Source organism: Myotis brandtii, unplaced genomic scaffold (genome assembly GCF_000412655.1).
Source record: "Myotis brandtii unplaced genomic scaffold, ASM41265v1 scaffold120, whole genome shotgun sequence".
NCBI lineage: Eukaryota > Metazoa > Chordata > Mammalia > Chiroptera > Vespertilionidae > Myotis > Myotis brandtii.
This window is the reverse complement of record NW_005354174.1, coordinates 5447024-5469141: the sequence shown is the minus strand read 5'-3', so window position 1 is coordinate 5469141 and position 22118 is coordinate 5447024. Positions and strand designations below refer to the sequence as shown.

The following is a 22118-nucleotide window of genomic DNA, read 5'->3' as shown; positions in this document are numbered from 1 at the left end:
GCTTGCCTTTGTTACAGCTCCTGGGGACACATCAGCAGATTATAATTCATTAATGTGTCCCCAGCTCCTTTCACTTACACATAGAAGGCACTCAGACTTATTTTTTTGAATGAATAAATGAATGAACAGGCTGATAATGCATGAGATATTTTCCCCACCTGATGTCATTTCCATTGTAAAATAGAGATGCTTTAAAGTTGTTTGTAGAGAGTGATTAGAGCAGCGGTTCTCAACCTGTGGGTTGCGACCCCTTTGGAGGTTGAACGACCCTTTCACAGGGGTCGCCTAAGACCATCCTGCATATCAGATATTTACATTACGACTCATAATAGTAGCAACATTACAGTTATGAAGTAGCAACGAAAATAATTTTCTGGTTGGGTCACAACATGAGGAACTGTATTTAAAGGGCCAGAAGGTTGAGAACCACTGGATTAGAGGAAGGAGAAAAAGCATGAGAAAACACTTCTCTTTTCAAATAGTGAGTCCAGAGTTCCTATAGGATGTGTTCTAAAAGTGACACACACTTCCTCCCTCCTAGGATATCCCTGCACTAGTTAACATTTGCTCACTAATTAAAGAATTCTTTTGTGCAGGTCAGAGGATTCACAGGGTGATAACACAACGAATAAAATAATGGTGTCACAGGTGGAGATAGGAAATTAAGTTGCAGTAACTTTTTGGCTCGAGCTTTCCCTTTCTCACATCGTTCACTTTTCCAATTTAACATTAAGTATAGAAAGCATTGCCTTCCAAACTGTCTAAGATTTACTGTCTATCTCTGTAAGAGGAGGAAAATATTTAAATTGTGTAAGTTTTCTCTACACTGCAATCAACCAGTGTATTCATTTAAGTGTCAACAAAGTATTTAATTACTCAAAGATTACTAATAGAGAATTGACAGCCTAAGCCTGCTTTAAAATGTTTTATGGTTAATTCCATTTTAAAATATGATATTCATTACAATTGTAAATTTGTTTTGAAATGTGTTTTGTTTTGTTTTTAGGAAAAAAACAACAGATTATCTCCTGATTAGTAACTAATACAATATTGTCCTTTTTTATTCTTCATTATATTAGGATTCCAAAACTATGCTCATGTTAAAGTGTTATTAGTGTTAGCAGTATTCATCATCCAGGAGTTCATGTTTTGCAGAGCCACCACTTGAACACAAAATTTTCTGTCTTATTTGGAAAATTTTGTGAGTTCAAAATTTAATTCTCTATATTTGCTCTCCTTCATAATTTCCTAAAACTTATTTTGAGATTAGGCTAAATTGATAAGATCTTCATAAATTGTTGCTGTATCTATCATACAGTGAAGCATGCTTTTTGCACAGATTTATGTCATTTGAAGTGACTACCGACCCTTTTTAAGTCGTTAGATGCATGTTATACCTAGGAACAAAAACATTTCTTATTAAGGGATATATAATGGCCAAAGTGCTTACCAAGCCATATTATAAATATTGAATGAGGACAAGAAATAGTCCTTCAGTTTAATAGAGGAGTGTGTGTGTGAACATATATATGGTACTTCTTGGGTTTTTCTTTCAGGTATAGACTCCAGACTGTAAAGTCCTTAGCTGGAGTGAGCCTCATGTTACGCTTACTGTGGGCAAGTCTGAGATGGGATGACATGGCAGCCAAGGCTCCTCCAGGAGGAGGGACCACACGCACAGGTAAAGGTTTTTGATTTTCTAGTTTAAGCTTAAAGAGAAAATCACTTGACAGTTTGCTTAATTTTGAGTATATCTGATACTTATTAAAATACAATGCTTATGTTTTAAAAATATAGCTTTGCTAAAGTTTGTCAGCACATGCTAGAAAATCCTGGGGGCAGGGAAGGAGGTTTCAAATTATAAGGTGAGTCACTTATATATGAACCAGTCTGAATTTTTAAAAGAGATTTATTATTATAGAGCAGTGGTTTTCAGCCAGTGTGCTGAGGCATACTGGTGAGCCACAGGAATTTTTAAAACATGCAATACCTGACTATGTAGTCAGGGGGACTGACTCCTTTCCCTTAGATTGTCAAATTAAACAATGAACAGACAACACAGCAAAAGCCATCAGTGTGAATGAATCAAATTACACCTATGTTTGTTGTTGTTAGATTGGTAAAAAAACATAATATATTTTTTTGGTGTGCTGCAGAATTTTAGTAACGAGTTTATGTGCCATGAGATGAAAAAAATTAAAAATTGCTGTTATAGAGTAGAAATCATTTAAACTGGGACAGCTCAAACTCTATGCTTGCTGCTTCTCTCCTAGTGTTATTATTATTTTGGATGAGTTTAGCCACCAGGAACTAAGCTGCCCCAAACGGCATTTTGCTCAGTTTAGAAATTTTCAAATATTTCTTTTGATCGTTAATAAAATGCTTCCAAAAGTTTGCTTCGTGTGTTTCTTTTAAAGCAGCAGATGCTGTACCTGAATATTTTAGTTGCTTATTAATACTTGTGAATTAAATCACCGTAGAAACATCTGAAACTGAAATCACAACAACAGAAATAATTAAGAGACGAGATGTTGGTCCTTATGGCATTCGGTCTGAATACTGTATCAGGAAAATAATTTGTCCCATCGGAGTTCCGGAAGCACCAAAAGGTAAGGAATAGAAATAATTCTGTTCTTTCATTATTGACCTGTTAGCCACATTTTTTATGAATGGAAGTATCATTATAATTGTTTCTTTAACTCTTTATTCAACTTTTGAAAGATACTATTTTTTATTACAAACTATTAAATTTTAAAAATTGTATTTAAGTAGTAAACACAGTAAAATTCCACTAGGCACATGTTGATGCCCATAGGTAGTGTGCCAAGAATAGGAAGAGTACAAAGAGCTATAATAATACCTCTTAAAATTAAAATGTGGAACAGTGATTGACACCGGATTACATGCTCCAAGAGGGTAACCACCAAGTCTTCCTGGTTTGCTGTAGTCCCAGCACCTGCTACAGCAACTGACCTATAAGTGGTCATTGAAGATTTGTTGACTCAAGGATTAAAGATACTATAAAATACTTCCTTGTTCAGGGTAGAAATAATCTGAGAGGCTAAGGAGTACTCAGGAAACATTTATAGAGAGCCCACATGATAGGCACTGGATGGTAAATACGTAGAAGAATGAGATCCAGCTCCTATTCTCAAGGAAGCAAAGAAAAGTTATATTAGTGTCATATTATACTTGAGGACCAAAACTATGAACACTAAAAAGAGCTCAGTGAAGTGTCCAGATTCAAAATATATAGACAAAAATCAATAATTTTATTTTATATGTGCATAAAATATTTATGAAAAAACTTATTAAAATATTAATAAAAGGAAAATGCTGTTCTTAGAAACATACTATTTTATAAGTTAGTTTTCCCCAAATGTATAAATTTAATTTTTGAATATTAATTGAATTAACTCAGAAGTTCATCCTGGAGAATAAATGACTGAAAAAAATGAGCCTTTTGAAAACAACACTGATGAGGGGGTGCCTGTCCTAGTAGATATGAAATATTAGTATAATTAAAAATGTTGTCCTGGGATAGTACAGATGATAGGCAGAGACACAGATAGAAGAAGGTATTCCTGGCCAGTCTTTAGTCTTTACCCCACAGCCTTCAATGCAAACCACTGCAATCTCCTTAACTCACTTTTCTTTGGCTTATATCACTTAGTACAGCCCAGGCCCGACTGCTGTTTCGGTTTCCTTATGCTGTTTTCCTTTGATTCTACTGCTTCTTGTTTCCTAAACATGGGAAGGTTCAATGCTTGTCTCTCCCTACTTTTTATTTTGAAAATTTTATCATTAGGATATTTTGCTTATTCTTAATTGTTTTCAGATCTCTTTGTTATGTTGATAACTCTCAAGTCCCCCTTTTCAGTGGCTGGATAGGGAAATACAGATTACCAGAGTTGTACATGGTAAGGACACCCAGCCCAACTGTGGGAAGAATGAGCTGTGCTTCTTGAAGGAAGTTGTATCCATGTTGGGTTCAGAAGGATAAATATGCATTGGTCCAGTGAGGGGTGGGTTTGCTCTGCCTAGAATAGTGTTCCAGGCAGAGGGAACAAGCTGTGGAAAGGTTCATACGCCTTTGTATCTGGGGCCAGCAAACCATAGCCCATGAGCCTTAACCACCTGCTGCTGTTAATAAGGTTTGATTGGAACACAGCCATACTTACTTACTTACATATTATCTTTGGCTCCTTTTGTGATACAAAGGCAGAGTTAAGTTGTAGCAGAGACCATCTGGTCCACATAGTACTTACCATCTGGCTTTTTAAGAAAAAGTTTGCCAATCCCTGCTTTTCATGATGTATAAGAGGAGATGCCAGAAGTACTATAATTTTAGGAGCTATATTGCTTAAAATACTCTGATTTCTTTTCCAAAGAAACACCTACACCTCAGAGGAAAGGCCTTCGATCAAGTGCATTACGGCCGAAGAGACCAGAAACGCCCAAGCAAACTGGCCCTGTTATTATTGAAACTTGGGTAGCAGAGGAAGAGCTGGAATTATGGGAGATCAGGGCGTTTGCTGAGAGGTAAGGAAATGGCTAATATGGTATCAGATATTTGAAGATTTTATCACTTCAGAATTAAAGAATTACCCCCTTAATAGTTTATTCAATGTGTCCTGATGTTACTCTACCTTTTGATTTCAAGTACTAGCAGTATATAATTTATTAAGATCCTGGTTTTAATTTTATTTACTTGTGAGTTTCCAATTATCTTAATTTAAGTGTGTTATTTTTAAATCAAAATAATTTGATACCTCTTTATGATGTAAAAGTCAACCAGATTTCACTTAATATTAGATGCCAGATGCCTAATAAGGTAGTTTCTGATAAGTTCTCCTTTTTTTCCTGCAGAGTGGAGAAAGAAAAGGCACAAGCAGTTGAGCAACAAGCTAAGGTTAGTGAACAGAAGAAGGCACAGGACTTCAAGGCCCAAATGGAGGCTCACCTCAAACAGCAGCGATTGGCTGCCCAGCAGGTGGGGGAGTTGGTACCAGTCCCACCTGGCAATGAATTGACATTTTTAGCCAATTTCATGCATACCGAAAGCACAGTAATGATATATTTATATAGCTTTATTTTTTAAGGGTATCTCAAATATATCTTAATTTCATTACTTTAAAGTAGCTCTGTGGCTACATCAAGCAGTAGTTTTGCAAAAAGTATACATATTTGGAGTACAGTGTTTGAAATAAGATTTATTTATTATCTTTATAATTTAGTGGATAGTTTCTAAAGGAATTTTTTTCCAGCAGAATTCCAATCCATAAAATCTCTTTATTCTATGAAAAGCAAATTGTACTAAAATTCTGAGTTTGTTGTAATTGATGACCATAAAACTATGGAAATGGTAAGAAACCATTGTCTGAATATTAGGGACCAACATAAAAATGATTGCCTCTTTTTTCTATTAAGGAGGTACTATAAAACGTTTTAGTAAACTTGGATATATAAGCTTTAAAGATGCAAATGAAATAGATACATGTCTATTTATAATATCATTAACTTAAGTTACATATAACTTAAAATAATTATATTTTGTATAAACTAGCTCTTTATTCCAAACTACCTTTTCCCTCTCACATTTTATAAAACATTTTTTCAAATTCTTAGGTATCTTTTACATCAGTTTAGTGTAGGTCATTATCTTCACTTACATCAAAGTTTGAGATAATAGCACTTTTGGATTCTGTTCATTCATAGAAAAACTAGCTGGTTGTTTTGTTTTGTTTGTGGGTTTTTTGTGGGGTTTTTTTCATTTTATGCATGTCTTGTCATCTCCACAATGTAACCTTAATGATTTATTCTTAAAATTTCTTTAACATCCTTATTTACAAAGATAGTGAACATAGCTAATTTTGAAGATTTAGCCTCAGGAAGTAATTTCTAGATATGTATTTAGTCTTTTTTGCCTCCTTTTTTTATTGATTCAATCAGATGATATGTCTAAATATCCAAAACTAAAACTCCTTTTCTTCTGATGAAATTATGTGAAATACATTATATTCAGGCATAGAGGATGTAGTCCTAAGAAGAGTGTGTGTGATGTCATTGGTGAGTGGTTTCCAATGGCAGGAGATAGTTCAGAATTGGATCTCAGCACTACCATTAACTAGCTCTGGCCTTGAGCCAGTTTCACAACCTCTCTGAGTCTCAGTTTCCTCATCTTTAAATCACAATACCAGCAACGTTATTGAGTTGGTCTGAGCATTTAATGAAGGTAAAGTATCCGCCGCCAGGTTTGTAATCCATGCCACCTATTCTATATAATAAAAGCCTAATATGCTAAGTGTCTGGCTGTTCATTCGACCAGTCACTATGATGCACACTGACCACCAGGAGGTAGATGCTCTGACCAATAGGTTAGCTTGCTGCTGGGGTCTAGCCGATCAGGTCTGGGCGAGATAGGCCGGACATGCCTTGGAGCCCTCCTGCGGTCCCTCCCCACCCCATCATGTACCGGTGAGTTCCCTCAGCCTGGCCTGTGCACTCTCGCAGTCCGGGACCCCTTGGGGGATGTAGGAGAGCCAGTTTCGACCCGATCCCTGTAGGCCAGGCCAAGGGACCCCACCAGTGCATGAATCCGTGCACCCGGCCACTAGTGTTTTTGTTTGTTTGTTTGTTTTTTAATATATATTTATTTTATTGATTTTTCACAGAGAGGAAGGGAGAGGGATAGAGAGTTAGAAACATTGATGAGAGAGAAACATCGATCAGCTGCCTCCTGCACACCTCCTACTGGGGATGTGCCCGCAACCAAGGTACATGCCCTTAGCTGGAATCGAACCTGGGACCTTTCACTCCGCAGGCCAACGCTCTATCCACTGAGTCAAACCAATTAGGGCTAGTTATTTTATATGTGTAAGCTTACCACCATCTAGTTTGTAAGCTGTCAGGAAATGTCATCAATCTATGATAAAATGTACACAAATTGTCTTTAATGACTAATATCTGAAAGATCAGATTATACCACTCTATATAGAATAGTCTAAAGTATTTTTCTGTAAAAGTATTTGAACTCAAAAATAATCTAGAAAAATTGTTTTATAATTTTTAGCTTGCTTAATTGCAGGTTTGTCCTTGTGAAGAGTGATGTTTGAACATTGACATGTTTTTTTATGATTGGATAAATTAACATTATGGTAAACCAGAAACCTTTTACACTTAGTATTATTTGTTATCCTCTCTAAATAACCACTGCTGAGCAGCATTTCTATGTCTGGTAAAATTACCCATGTCTCTTATTTTCACTCTGAAAGCTTGGATATTTGTATAAGCTGAAAAAACTTGATAGTGTTTAATTTTTTGTTATGAAAAACTACTTTTAATAAAATATATGTGACTTAGAGTAATAAAAATATTTTCATCAAGGAACTAAATTCCAGGTAAATTTATATGGGCATATTTTCAAAAGTAAAATATTTTTGAAATATGGTACAGTTTCTTAGATTGGGAGAAATTATAGGTGGACTTCTTGCAGAATAGCATTGTTTTTACTTAGAACTATTTTGGTTCATGTTTTCTCTCCCTGACTTTTCTAGAAACGGTTGGAACAGCAGAAGCCTACAGTAATTTCAGCTTCCACAACTTCCCCAACAAACAATACGACTAGTACCATCTCTCCAGCACAGAAAGTTATGGTGGCCCCTTTAAGTGGTTCAGTTACAACTGGAACTAAAATGGTACTAACCACTAAAGTTGGATCTCCAGCTACAGTAACATTCCAGCAGAACAAGAACTTCCATCAGACCTTTGCTACATGGGTTAAGCAAGGCCAGTCAAATTCAGGTACACAACTGCGATTAAATAAAAGATTGCTTTCATTCAAGAAAAAGAATTGCAATCAATTACCTACTGAAATAAAACATTTCTTTAGAAATTATTTTTCTTCTGCAGCAGATTGAGCAAACAAGCTGTAGCCGTTAGTTTGATACAGATAATATCCATAATATTACATTAGCAAAACTCCTCTCTTACATTATTTCACTTTCAACATTTACATAGTTCACTCTGAGTGGAGAGGAATTTTTTTTTTTTTAATACAAAATGAACCACAGTTCATGCATTGGTGCCCTTCCTAGAAGTCACTACGTTGCTGGTTATTTTAAATGTAAAGCTTATTAAATGTCTTATACCCTATTAGCCACCAGTACAGCTGCCACATCTGCTACAACCATTGCCAGCACAGGTCAGACGTTCCAAATTACAGGCAATCCAGTCACTATGGCAGGAAAAGTAATTACCAAACTGCCACTTCCTGCAAACAGCAAGATTGTCGCTGTAAATGTGCCAGCAACACAAGGAGGTAAGGGAAATGTGAAGAGTTTTAATTCACATTTGCCAGATCATACCGTTGCCATCATTTTTCATTTCCTTTTCACTGATTTCAGTCCTCGGATCTCACATTCTGTGTAGTCCACTGTAAAATCCTACCACACATAGTTTCTCCCCAGAAACTGAGCAACAGCTGATGCTTTTTGTTAAAGGGGCACTTTTTAATTACTTTATCTTTTTTTAAGGCGTTGTTCAAGTACAGCAAAAAGTCCTGGGTATCATTCCATCAAGTACAGGTACAAGTCAGCAAACCTTTACTTCATTCCAGCCCAGGACAGCAACAGTCACAATTAGGCCCAATACCACAGCCTCTGGAGGAACCACAAGCACTTCACAAGTAAGAATTCTCTATCTTGCTTTGAAATATTACTGACATCAGGCTTTTAGAATGGACTTTTCCACAGTTAATCCAGCTTCTAATTTTTCTCTACCTTTTATTTAACCTGTGACAAAGTACTGATTTAAAAAAATATTGGTTATCTTTCTAAGTAAAAACGATACATGACAAGCTTTATATTTAACATATACCTAATAGTATGTTAGAATTGTTTATGAATCATAAGAATTGCTTTCTAAGATTTTATAAAGAAATCCTAGACCATATATAAAATATTCGTCAGCAGTGGGCCAGACCAAAGGAAACTTGCTATGCAGCTAGGAAACGGAATGAAAAATACAGTCTACAGCACACTAACTAGTTTGTAATCAGCTGCTATGCACACGTGTTAGAGACATCATTTCTTTGGCACTAGTAACGTGGAAAAGGTTTGAATTTTTGCAGACTTGAAAATGTTCTGATTCTAGCTATAAAACTGAAAATAACATGCTCTGTGCTCTCTCCTTTAAAACTATAAAAGAACATTTGGTTTGTGATTTTACTCTTATATTCCCTGGATTACAGGTAGGGATTGGAGCTCAGGGAAAATAGAATGCAAATTTTTTCTGTGAGGAACTATGGTGGTTATAGATTAGAACCTCACTGGGTCTTCTTGTTCCGTCCTTATAGCCATTGGCCTGTTCTTGATATAATGACAAGGAATTTCATATGATCTCATTTGAATTCAATTTTCTGCCCTCAAAATTCCATCTTTATTCTGATGCTTAGTATAATTTAAAATGTGGTATCCAAGGGCCTCTGTCATTTCTATAGATTTGTTTATTAATAGACAGTATTTAAAGATCGTGTTCTAAGTCCATCATGCTTTTGTCTTTTAAGGACATTTTAACTTATTGTCTTTTGTGTCATTTATAGGTAATCACAGGGCCTCAGATCCGCCCTGGTATGACGGTGATTAGAACACCACTCCAACAGTCAACACTAGGAAAGACAATTATTCGAACACCTGTGGTGGTACAGCCAGGTACTCATCCATGCAGTATTACCATTTTACTTCTCAACAACCAGTCCATTAAATCTGTAATAATCTGTATTTGGTACTCTTTATACTAGAAAATACAAATTTGAATTAAGACTTCAAAGCATACTAAATTTCTAATGTATCATAGTATGCATTTAAATAGAATATATAGGGTATCCCAAAAAGTATATACACACTTTAGCAATTGCTAACTCAATTTTGAAAATGAAATGTATTTTAATAAACACTGCCTTTATAATTACTCAAAGTGTGTGTATACATTTTGGGGGACATCTTATATACATTAAAATATTGGAGCAGAGAATGAGCACAGAAAACACTGTATGTCAAAAGATGGAGATAAAATCAAGAAAACAGCTAATGCCCTAGCCCAGTGGTTGGCAAACTCATTAGTCAACAGAGCCAAATATCAACAGTACAACGATTGAAATTTCTTTTGAGAGCCAAATTTTTAAAACTTAAACTGTATAGGTAGGGACATTCTTATTAACTTAATTAGGGTACTCCTAAGGCTTAGGAAGAACCACACTCAAGGGGCCAAAAAGCCGCATGTGGCTCGCGAGCCGCATTTTGCCGACCACGGCCCTAGCCAGTTTGGCTCAGTGGATAGATCGTTGGTCTGCAGACCAAAGGGTCCCAGGTTTGATTCCGGTCAAGAACACATACCTTGTTTGCAGGCTCCTCCCCGGCCTGGGCCCTGACTCTCCCACATCGATGTTTTTCTCTGTCTTTCCCTCTCTTCCACTCTCCCTAAAAATCAATGGAAAAATATCCTCAGGTGAGGATTAACAAACAAAAGAAAAATAAAATAGCTAAGAAGCATTTAAATGGAAAGCATAAAGCAAGATTATAAAGGTAGTGCCAGCCCGTCATTAATGTGAACAGGCTGAAGCTCCCATATTAAAATTTGAAGAATTTAAAGACTGAGTGAAGCCTGACTGGCGTGGCTCAGTGGTTGAGCGTCGACCTATGAACCAGGAGGTCATGGTTTGATTCCCGGTCAGGGCACATGCCCAGGTTGCAAGCTCGATCCCCAGTGTGGGACACACAAGAGGTAGCCGATCAATGATTCTCTCTCATCATTCATGTTTATCTCTCTCTCTCCCCCTCTCCCTTCCTCTCTAAAACCAATAAAAATATATTTAAAAAAATAAAGACTGAGTGAAAAAAAATCCAACTGTACATTTTTGAGAAACATAAGTAAAATTAAGTTACACACAAAATGTTAAAGATGGACAAAGAAATAGAAAGAGGACCAGTGAGGAGGACAAGGATAGTCTAACTAATATTGGACAGAGTAGAATTCACTGTTTTTTAAAAGACTCTACATAGGGAAAAGAGGGTCATTTCCTATCGGCTTAAGTATAAAGGTTGCAATGAAGATGTAATCTTGGATCTTTATGAACTAAATAAGATTATCACTGAAATGTTTTAAAAAATTTTTTTTGAAATCAAGGAGGGATTAACAGAAGCATAGGAGACCAGAAACAGATTGTGTATCAACTTTTGTACTTCCAGGAATACACATTGGTTTTAAATATTTATGGACAATTTATATAAAAATGGTCGTATAATGTGTCATGGGTCAAACCTTGATGAATTCTAAAAAGTAGAATGTTTATAGGCCACATTCTTTGTAATAAAACTCAATATTACTATTTAGGTATTATAGTAATAACCTTTACTTGTAAATTTAAAAATATGTGTTCTCGTAAGTAACTTTTAAGTTAAAGAAACATCAAATGTGTAATTTCAAACAGATTATCAAGTATCAGCTAAGCTATGCTGCCAAAGCTGAATTCAGAGGCAAATTTATTCTTTAACAAATGCTTGAGCACTTACTCTAGGTCAGTGGTCAGCAAACTCATTAGTCAACAGAGCCAAATATCAACAGTACAATGATTGAAATTTCTTTTGAGAGCCAAATTTTTTAAACTTAAACTATATAGGAGGTACATTGATTAACTTAATTAGGGTGCTCCTAAGCTGGCCTTTGCTAAAAACGTCCTCAGTCTGATTGAGGTACGTTCGCTGAGGTCGACCCCTTCCAACTCTCCCATCCACACTTCAAAATAGACTCGCCCAGGCCGAAAACCAACTTCTGCGCATGGGCCACGAAGTTTCAATCACACTGTACGTGCGTGCCCGCACGTGGTATTTTATGGAAGAGCCACACTCAAGGGGCCAAAGAGCCGCATGTGGCTTGCGAGCCGCGGTTTGCCAACCACTGCTCTAGGTAATTGAATTATATTGGTGAACAAAACAGACAAAAAACCCCATATTCTTAAATCTTAGAAAAATATTTAAAACAAATCTTAAATGAAAACAGGATGGAGGAAGTAAAATAAAAGTACTAATATAATTAGAAAGCAGAAAATGCAAATATTATTAAAACAAGACAAAGTTAAAAGAGAATTATATACAGGTATCCTAGAGTTTCATTGTTCAATAAAATGGGCACTCAGTTGTGGTGAGAGTATGATTGATATAACCTTTCTAAAATTTAATTTACTACTATGTTCTTCTTATGAACCTAGTAACTTTTGGGGGGGGGGGGTTATTCTAAGGCAATAATTAGAAGCACATTAAAATTGATAAGCAAGAATTTCACCATGGATTTATTTTAAGTGTGTGTATGTATTCTAAATGTCAAAATACGTCCAATTTTATACATTATATTGAACACCAGCCTTTAAAAGAAAAATACACAGAAATAATGCATTCACAGAAGGAAGAAAGGAAGTGAATATAAAACTTCAAAAATGTGATATTATTCACTGAATATAAAATTATCTCCCAAATAATTACTTTTAGCAACTATTCCACTGGGTCGAAAAATCCCACCTGCCTTTTCTTCCAGTTTTAGCAAGTTAAATAAGAAATGGAAGTTGTTAGAAGATTGGAAGAGCCATTCTAATTAAACTTTATTCATGCTTAGATTTTTTACTGAACAATAACTATGGTAGCATTTTTTGAGTACTTTGTCTGAGTACAAGCATACCTCAGAGATACTATGGGTTTGGTCCCAGGACATTACAATAAAACAAATATTGCAATAAAGCAAGTTGTAATCTTTTTGCTGGTTGAGGGTCTTGCCTTCTGTTTGTTTTTTTAAAAAAAGATAGCATCTGTAAAGTGCATTAAAGCAAAGCCCAATAAAACAAGGTATGGATTAGTAAGGATATAGTGATCCTTCCCCTCCTGCTTTTCTTACCTGGCACATAGCTGTAAGAAAAGCTTATTAATAATTGACCCAGAATGTTCTAGATTCTGTGTTTTTGTTTAAAATTCATATGAATTATTTTTATATTCAATTATTTTTAATGTTATATTCCTAAGGAAAGACAGTCTTATAAATGGCATATCTTACGTATTTTTCTCTGTCCTCCCTATTATCATTTTGGCTTTGGATATGCAGGAAGAATATTCATTGTTTTTTTCACTATAGATAGCAGAAACTGAAGAATGGTTGTCAGTGATGTGATTGAAAACATGGTCACTGACAAGGTGTATCCTTTGGACTTGGGTATATGTCTGAAAGCATGCTGAGCTGTCAGCATCCCATAAGTCTATGGTAGCATTTTTTGAGTACTTTGTCTGAGTACAAGCATACCTCAGAGATACTATGGGTTTGGTCCCAGGACATTACAATAAAACAAATATTGCAATAAAGCAAGTTGTAATCTTTTTGCTGGTTGAGGGTCTTGCCTTCTGTTTGTTTTTTTAAAAAAAGATAGCATCTGTAAAGTGCATTAAAGCAAAGCCCAATAAAACAAGGTATGGATTAGTAAGGATATAGTGATCCTTCCCCTCCTGCTTTTCTTACCTGGCACATAGCTGTAAGAAAAGCTTATTAATAATTGACCCAGAATGTTCTAGATTCTGTGTTTTTGTTTAAAATTCATATGAATTATTTTTATATTCAATTATTTTTAATGTTATATTCCTAAGGAAAGACAGTCTTATAAATGGCATATCTTACGTATTTTTCTCTGTCCTCCCTATTATCATTTTGGCTTTGGATATGCAGGAAGAATATTCATTGTTTTTTTCACTATAGATAGCAGAAACTGAAGAATGGTTGTCAGTGATGTGATTGAAAACATGGTCACTGACAAGGTGTATCCTTTGGACTTGGGTATATGTCTGAAAGCATGCTGAGCTGTCAGCATCCCATAAGTCTTTTTGGAAACTGAAAAGAATACATTCATCTGAAGTGTTGAACTATTTCAATTAAAAGTGCTGGTAAGGACATATAAGTATTCGTGATGTTTTGCTATTTGCCTAGGTACTCCTCAACAAGTGGTGACTCAGATCATCAGAGGGCAGCCTGTTTCCACTGCAATCTCTTCCCCTAATGCAGTTTCCTCAACACCTGGGCAGAAAGGGTTAACTTCAGGAACATCCAGTGCAAATCTGCAGCCTTCAACCTCACCATCCCCTCGCCCTCAACAAGGACAGGTGAAGCTTACCATGGCTCAGCTCACTCAGTTAACACAGGGCCACGTAAGTAACGCGACTTCATTTTAACTTTAGAGATGATCATATTTATCCCTGTAAGTTTAAAAGAATGTACTTACTTTCAGTAACTAAAAAACGTACTTATTTTAAGAAATAGTAGCTTGCCATTTTTGTTGTGGTTAATCCTCACCCAAGGATATTTTTTCCATTGATTTTTAAAGAAAGTAGGAGGGAGGAAGGAGGGAGAGAGAGAAGGAGAGCGAGAAACATCGATGTGAGAGAGACACATTGATTGGTTGCCTCTGGCACGCGCCCCAACTGGGGTTGGTGATCGAGCCTTCAACTGAGATGCATGCCCTTGACCAGAATCTTCTGGCTATCCATTTGAAACTCAGATTGTTAATTCATAGTTTTTCCAATAAACAGCATCAGTGTTTTTGTCTGACTGGTCTGCTTATAGGGAAGGAGAGAGGGAGGGAGGGAGAGAGAGGGTGAGAGAGAAACATTAACATGAGAGAAATAGCGATTGGTTGCCTTCTGTATGTGCCCCAACCAGGGATCGAACCACAACCCAGGCATGTTGCCTGACTGGGAATTGAATCGGCAATCTTTCGTTGCACAGGAACTACTTAACCAAGTGAGCCACTCAGTCCAGGCAGCATCTGTCTTTTTAAATAAATATTTTTATTTTAGCTTATCTGAATTCCTTCTACCATTCAGTAGACATTCAAAGACATATTTTCATTATAGGATAGTATCTTTTTAACATTAAAAAGGTATACTTACAGGTTGATGCTTTAAATACTGTTTACATATTGTGTGTTTTTTCCATAGGGTGGCAATCAAGGTTTGACAGTAGTAATTCAAGGACAAGGTCAAACTACTGGGCAGTTGCAGTTGATACCTCAAGGGGTGACTGTACTTCCAGGTCCAGGACAGCAGCTGATGCAAGCTGCAATGCCAAATGGTACTGTTCAGCGGTTCCTCTTTACCCCATTGGCAACAACAGCCACAGCAGCCAGCACCACCACCACCACCACTGTTTCCACCACAGCAGCAGGTAGAACTTGGGGGTTATCAGACGTACTGTGTGTTATTACCACAAGTTGCTGGGCTAACAAAGGGGGCAAGAGACCAGCGCTATCTTTGGGAGAATAAACCACAAGCCAGTAGCGTAACAGTTGACTGGTCAGCCTCACAAGATCTCAACAAGATCTCTTATTACAGACTCCTGTCACCTTCACCCCTCAAAATATATAGAAAGGGAGGTGAGGGTCTGGATAGCATGTTAACTATGCCCACATTCCTTTCCAAGCCTTATGGGCACTGATTAAATAATGGAGTTAATCTCAGGGCAGGTGGATATATCCAGCTCATAACCTACAAGTGAGAGCTGCAGGTCCAAAGCCCCTTGGTTTGTCTTCTGCAAGTAGCCGTCATTAACTGCCACCACGCTTAGGAGGAAAATGAGGGTTAGCATTCGCCTGGGCCAAAAGACCTGGCTGGTTTCCAAAGACTGCACCTCACTTTGGAAGTGAGCTTTCTGGGGAGTCAGCAAAATGTGCAGATAGGGCCCATGCTCCCCAATTTAAAAGAGCTCTAACCCAAGTGTGTCTCAATGAGCCTTTCTAAGGCATTGTTCTTCTATACTGAAATTCAGAATTCTCACCTTTAGAAAATCCTTCAAATTCTTCTTTACCTTGGTCTTATATTCTAGAGCAGCTGTCGCCAACCAGTGGTCTGCGAGGTCTGAAAGGTTGGCGACCACTGTTCTAGAGTAATATAATTATTTGGTCTTTCTTTTTCACAGGTACAGGTGAACAAAGACAGAGTAAATTGTCACCCTCAACACAGGTGCAACAAGCCAAATCCCTGCCACCAGCTCAGTCATCAAGTGTGAGTCCTCCAGAGTCCCAGCCACAGACTGCTCAGCCTTCAGCTCAGCCTCAGCCCCAAACTCAGCCCCAGTCCCCAGCTCAGCCTGAAGTTCAGACTCAGCCTGAAGTTCAGACCCAAACAACTGTTGCATCCCATGTCCCTTTGGAAGCACAACCCACCCAAGCTCAGTCATCCAAACCCCAAGTTGCAGTACAGTGTCAGCCTCAAAGTATTGTCCAAGGACAGCCGCCTGCTCGCGTCCAAAGTCCACCACAGACTCGAATACGTCCATCAACTCCATCCCAGGTGTCTCCTGGACAGCAATCCCAGGTTCAGACTACAACTTCACAACCGATTCCAATTCAGCCACATACATCTCTTCAGATACCTTCCCAGGGCCAGCCACAATCACAACCCCAGGTACAGTCTTCACCTCAAACTCTTTCATCGGGACAAACGTTAAGTCAAGTTACTGTTTCATCCCCATCCTGTCCTCAGCTACAAATACAGCAGCCACAGGACCAAGTCATTGCTGTGCCTCAGCTGCAACAACAAGTCCAGGTTCTCTCTCAGATCCAGTCGCAGGTTGTGGCTCAGATACAGGCTCAGCAAGGTGTTGTGCCCCAGCAAATCAAACTCCAGTTACCTATTCAAATTCAGCAAAGCAGCCCTGTGCAGACTCACCAGATTCAGAATGTGGTTACAGTGCAGGCAGCCAGTGTGCAAGAGCAGTTGCAAAGGGTTCAGCAACTCAGGGATCAGCAGCAAAAGAAGAAACAGCAACAGATAGAGATTAAGCGGGAACACACCCTCCAAGCATCTAATCAAAGTGAAATCATTCAGAAACAGGTAAAGTTATTAAGTAAAAGCAGCATGTTCAGTAGTTTGAATTATTGTGCTGTGCATTAGACTTAGTGTTTGGTTGTGTTAGGTTTCCTAAATGAGACAAATTCACTGATGTTTCAATTTAGAAGCAATACTGGTGTGACCAAAATCTTGAATTACTACTATGGTTTGGAACTTTTTTGTTGGCAGTAGTCAGTGCTTATTAGAAAAATGACCAGCATTTTTGGAGAACTAAGATGGGAAGAATGGAGTTAGGAGTTGAAGTATCATTAATACAGAACTGGAAGGTGGGACTGAAATTTTAAAGCCACTTTAGGCATCATAGCAATTGTTTGAAGTTGTTTACAGTTGTCATCCCTTAGTTTGCATGTTCATGTAGACCAAGCAAATTATAGACCCATTTCACTCATTTGCATTTCTAGCCACACCTTTGTAAATTTTAACTATTACTCCATAGCTTACATATAAAGTGGCATTATGCAGTAGCATCTTAGTGAACTAAGGCAACTTAGATGAGTAAGAATTATTCTACTTAAAATGAAGTCACATTGTAACATCTTGTAGCATTACTGGAAAATGTTTCTTTACGTCTACAGCATGTGCTGCCTGGTACTAGTGTGGATTTCAAGTGTTTCCATGTCTTGAGACTTGCATTCTGTTCCTGGGTCTCCCATTCACAGCCCCTGAAACTCACTTATCTCCTCTGAGCTATATCCTTACTAAAATTCCCTCTTTCCAGCCACCCAAGGTCATTGTAATGATTAACTGAGGTCATGTATGTAGAAGCACTTTTATTTTTTCATTGAAATATATTTGACATATAGCATTGTGCAAGTTTAAGGTGTATAACCTGTTGGTTTGATAACATTTACATATTGTAATATTGCTGTTGTAACATAAGCACCTCTATCATGTCACGTAATTGCTTTGTTTTAGTGATTGGAATAATTAATATCTAGTCTCTTAGCAACTTTGATGATTATAATATGATATCATTAAAAGAGAAGCACTTCTAAACAACAGATTTTAAAGATCTATGGTAATAGAATTATAAAATTGACATCATATGTAATATGTTTAAATGCATTATCACCCAGCTCTTAGTACTGTATAGTTTATAAATTGAGAATTATGTATCACAATATCTGCCTTTACCCTAATCTCTTTATGGGGGTGGGAGGACTCTTTACAGTTAATGCCTGGAAAGAGCATAATGTTGAAAACATGGCCTTTGGAAAATGATTGCTGGGCTAGAATTACAGCCATATTCCTTATTTTGTCTCAGGATCTCTTTATAAAATTATTCCTACCTTTCCATGTTATGAGGAATAAATGAGGCAATGTCAAGTGCTTGTCTTAGCACAGGGACTGGTACGTGGTAAGCATCCAGACCATATAGCTCTGATTTTATTTGTAGTATTATGATAGAAAATTCTTAGTTTCTTTGGGAAACACATAGTTGCGCTCAGATTTCTACTATTTATGTACCAACTTGTAGTCATTATAAAATATGCACTTTTGGATTTTTTTTCTGTCCTGAAGGTGGTGATGAAGCATAATGCTGTAATAGAACATTTAAAACAGAAAAAGACCATGACTCCAGCTGAAAGAGAGGAGAATCAAAGGTAGGGAGAGATGGTAACAGGGTCTCATTGTATGTCAGTCTCTTCCCTTTTGTATCTGGACACACAGGTTCTGAATTTATAGTTTTTTTGTTTGTTTGTTTTGTATGTGTTTTTGTTAATCCTCACCTGAAAATATTTTAGAGAGAGTGGAAGGGAGGGGCAGAAACAGAGAGAAAGAAGCATCAATGTGAGAGAGACACATCGATTGGTTGCCTCCCGCACTCGCCCCCACCAGGGCCAGGGATCAAGGCTGCAACCAAAGCACATGCCCTTGACTGGAATTGAACCGGCAACCCTTTAATCCTCAGGCCGATGCTCTATCCACTGAGCCCAAATGGCTAGGGCTGAGTTTATAGTTTTTAATCTTGACTGAAGTTTACTGAAATACTGAAATACTGAAAAAGAACCCCTGGCACTAACAGGTTCTCAGTGCTAGTTTGAATCACTCTTTGGAGCTTTCCATTTACTCAGAGTTTGTGTATCACCTGTAGAGACATCAAAAATCTTGTCTTAAGCCTTTCAGAATAAAATGCCCAGCATTACATAGGTTGTGTATTTCTCTCTAGAATGATTGTCTGTAACCAGGTGATGAAGTATATTTTGGATAAGATAGATAAAGAAGAAAAACAAGCAGCGAAAAAACGGAAGCGTGAAGAGAGTGTGGAACAGAAACGTAGCAAGCAGAATGCTACCAAGCTCTCTGCACTGCTCTTCAAACACAAAGAGCAACTCAAAGCAGAAATACTGAAAAAGAGAGCTCTCTTGGACAAAGACCTACAAATTGAAGTGCAGGTAAGAAGGTATTTCCTTTCCTCCTCTGTCCAGTTTTTAGCATCTACTTTTTATTCTTTCTTCAAATTTTGGTTAAGCTTAAAATTTTATCTTGTTTTCTAGAATTTACAGTTTTGTATATTTAATAAAAAGCTGTGAGGCATGTCTTAGAGATTTTTATATCTACATGTATATTGTAATCTCTGAACTAGACACTCTAAGAGGTTAGTAGTCTGTTGGCTAAAACATTTGAGAAGTCTCTTGGGAATAGTTTTTATTCTCTGTGACATCGTCTTGCTAGAAGTTATCAGGAGCCAAGTTTCATGAGAGAGGTAAACAGAAAAACTGTGAAATAATGTTGAAAGAATGAAAAATAAAGTGTGCCCATTAAATAAGACCATATTTCTTCCTTGATTTGTAAACCGATCCAGGAGGCATTGCAAATTCTCTGCTTACTTGGGGAATTTATTGAAAAATGAAAGAAAACATCTATTCATACATATCTAAGCAGCTTTTTAAAAGAAAAGTAGGCTATATAAAACATCAAAAGTGCCTTTATATTTTAAGGTGAGAAATATTAAAATATTGATCAGCCAAAAAATCAACATAACTCAGACATTAGAGCTCTTCCCACTAATGTCAGAAATCAGATGACAGTGCCAAAATTCAACATTATTATTTTAGCATTTCTGGAAATTCTAGTTAAGATGTTAAGCCAAGAAAAGAAAAAAGATAAAGTTATTTTGTATGATACAATTATTATCTCAAAACCCCCAAAAAGAAAAAGAATTAAAATTTATGAGAGAATTCACTAAGGTACTCAATAAATATCATGATTACAACCATTGTTGAGATGTAATAAGCAAAAGAGCCAACTCACAGAAGCAACAGAATATATAATATACTACCTCCCACTTTAAGATCTATTTCATAGATCTAATTTTTAGTGTAAAAATGGAAATCACAAAAGTAACTGAATAAAACATGATTGTCATTTTTTGTAATCTCAGTGTAGGAAAAATCACTCCTAAACATTTCAGATTTCAAATACCGCAAAGGAGAAAAATAGATTTGATGACATAGAAAAATTTTATTTGGGCAGGGAAATACCATAAAAAGCATTGTAAAACAGTTAACAGGAAAAAAAATTGTGACATTTATGTCAGAATTAGTATTCCTAAAATTTAAAGAGCTCTTAAGTCAATAAGAAAAAGATAACACTAATTAACTATATGAGGGGAATTCTTTCACAGTATACATGTAAATCGAAATACTACAATGTACACTTTAAATATTTTATAATTTTGTAAGTTATACCTCAGTAAAGCTGAAATTTAAAAACACTCTAGTAGAAGATTTTTAAGACACATAAATAAGCAGTTTTTAAATCTAACAATGTCAAATATCAATAAACAAAATGATATTCAACCTAATAATGAAAATACTATTTTTCTAGAGAAAATACCATGTACTTCTAGAGAACATTTCATTGGTATGTATAAAAAGACTAAAATGTGAATACTCTTTGATCCATAATTTTACTTGTAGAACCATCTGAGAAATAACTAGGCAAGATACACGAGCAAGGACATAATGAATATTAACCATAACAATAATCTGGAATCGGCCCAGAGTCCACAAAGAAGAGATTGGTTATCAGTGTTTCTCAACAGGAGCACTTTGGGCCCTTTCAACAGGCCAGTTTTTTACACTCTGTAGGAAGTTTAGCACTGGGTTCCAAATGCTAGTAGCTTTCCCTTCTTTGTAACCAGCAAAAGAGTGACCTTGTCCCCTCTCCATACATACTCAAACACCTCCAGGGTACCCTTACCACCCTCAGTTGAAAACCACTGGATTAAATGTGTTTTGGAGTGTCCTCACAATGGTCAGTGTAGGATTAGTGCTTTTTGGTTTTTAATTCTTTGGGGAAATCCTCATAAATATTTGAATGAAAATGTAGGTTGCAGAATAGTATTTATAGTGTGATGTGTCCATTCAGTTCATTCAACAAATATTTAACATTTGGGTGTTTCACATACTGCTCCTGCTCCCTATTCTGCACAAGGTAGGGAAATATTTATAATCTGTGTCCTTTATAAATGACTGAATGTAAGGAAAAACTTAAAATCTATATCCTTTATAAATGAATGAATGAACGAATGAACGAACATATATACATTTAAATGTCTTTCAAAGCAATTACCTTTATCCAACAAGTAAAAATTATATGTAAGTCCATACTGTCCAAAGAGTACCATTTTATTTATTTATTTTTAATGTGTTTTTATTGATTTCAGAGAGAGGAAGGGAGAGGGGGGGAGAGGCAGAGAAACATTAATGATAAGAATCATTGATCGACTGCCTCCTGCACGCCTCCTACTGGGGATCGAGCCCGCAACCCTGGCAGGTGCCTTGACCGGAATCAAACTGTGACCTCTTGGTTCATAGGACCACTGAGTAACACCGGCTAAGCAAAGATTACCATTTTTATTGTTTATTTATTTATTTTAATGAATTTTAAATATGTTTTTATTGATTTCAGAGAGGGTGGGGAGAGAGAGAGAAACATCAATGATGAGAAAGAATCATTGACCAACTACCTCCTCCACGCCCCCAACTGGGGATGGAGCAGACAACCCAGGCATGTGCCCTTGACCAGAACTGAACCTGGAACCCTTCAGTCTGCAGGCCAATGCTCTATCCACTGAGCCAAACCGGCTAGGGCCAAAGATTGCCATTTTAAAGTAATATTAGAATGTACCTTGTTTATAATATTTGTATTCATATAAAACAGTCACACTGGACACAA

General features: G+C 36.8%; 1 protein-coding gene across 1 annotated transcript in view; it reads left to right on the top strand.

Annotated features, from left to right (window-relative positions):
* Positions 1–22118, top strand: part of BPTF (bromodomain PHD finger transcription factor) — a 98610-nt gene that overhangs the window by 54721 nt on the left and 21771 nt on the right. The window contains exons 14-26 of the mRNA XM_014532611.1: positions 1557–1681; positions 2481–2609; positions 4392–4542; positions 4870–4912; positions 7557–7803; positions 8159–8320; positions 8535–8686; positions 9602–9710; positions 14017–14234; positions 15024–15249; positions 16000–16916; positions 18456–18538; positions 19105–19330. Coding sequence (XP_014388097.1) covers positions 1557–1681; positions 2481–2609; positions 4392–4542; positions 4870–4912; positions 7557–7803; positions 8159–8320; positions 8535–8686; positions 9602–9710; positions 14017–14234; positions 15024–15249; positions 16000–16916; positions 18456–18538; positions 19105–19330 — 2788 coding nt within the window. The remainder of the gene's footprint in view (positions 1–1556; positions 1682–2480; positions 2610–4391; positions 4543–4869; positions 4913–7556; positions 7804–8158; positions 8321–8534; positions 8687–9601; positions 9711–14016; positions 14235–15023; positions 15250–15999; positions 16917–18455; positions 18539–19104; positions 19331–22118) is intronic.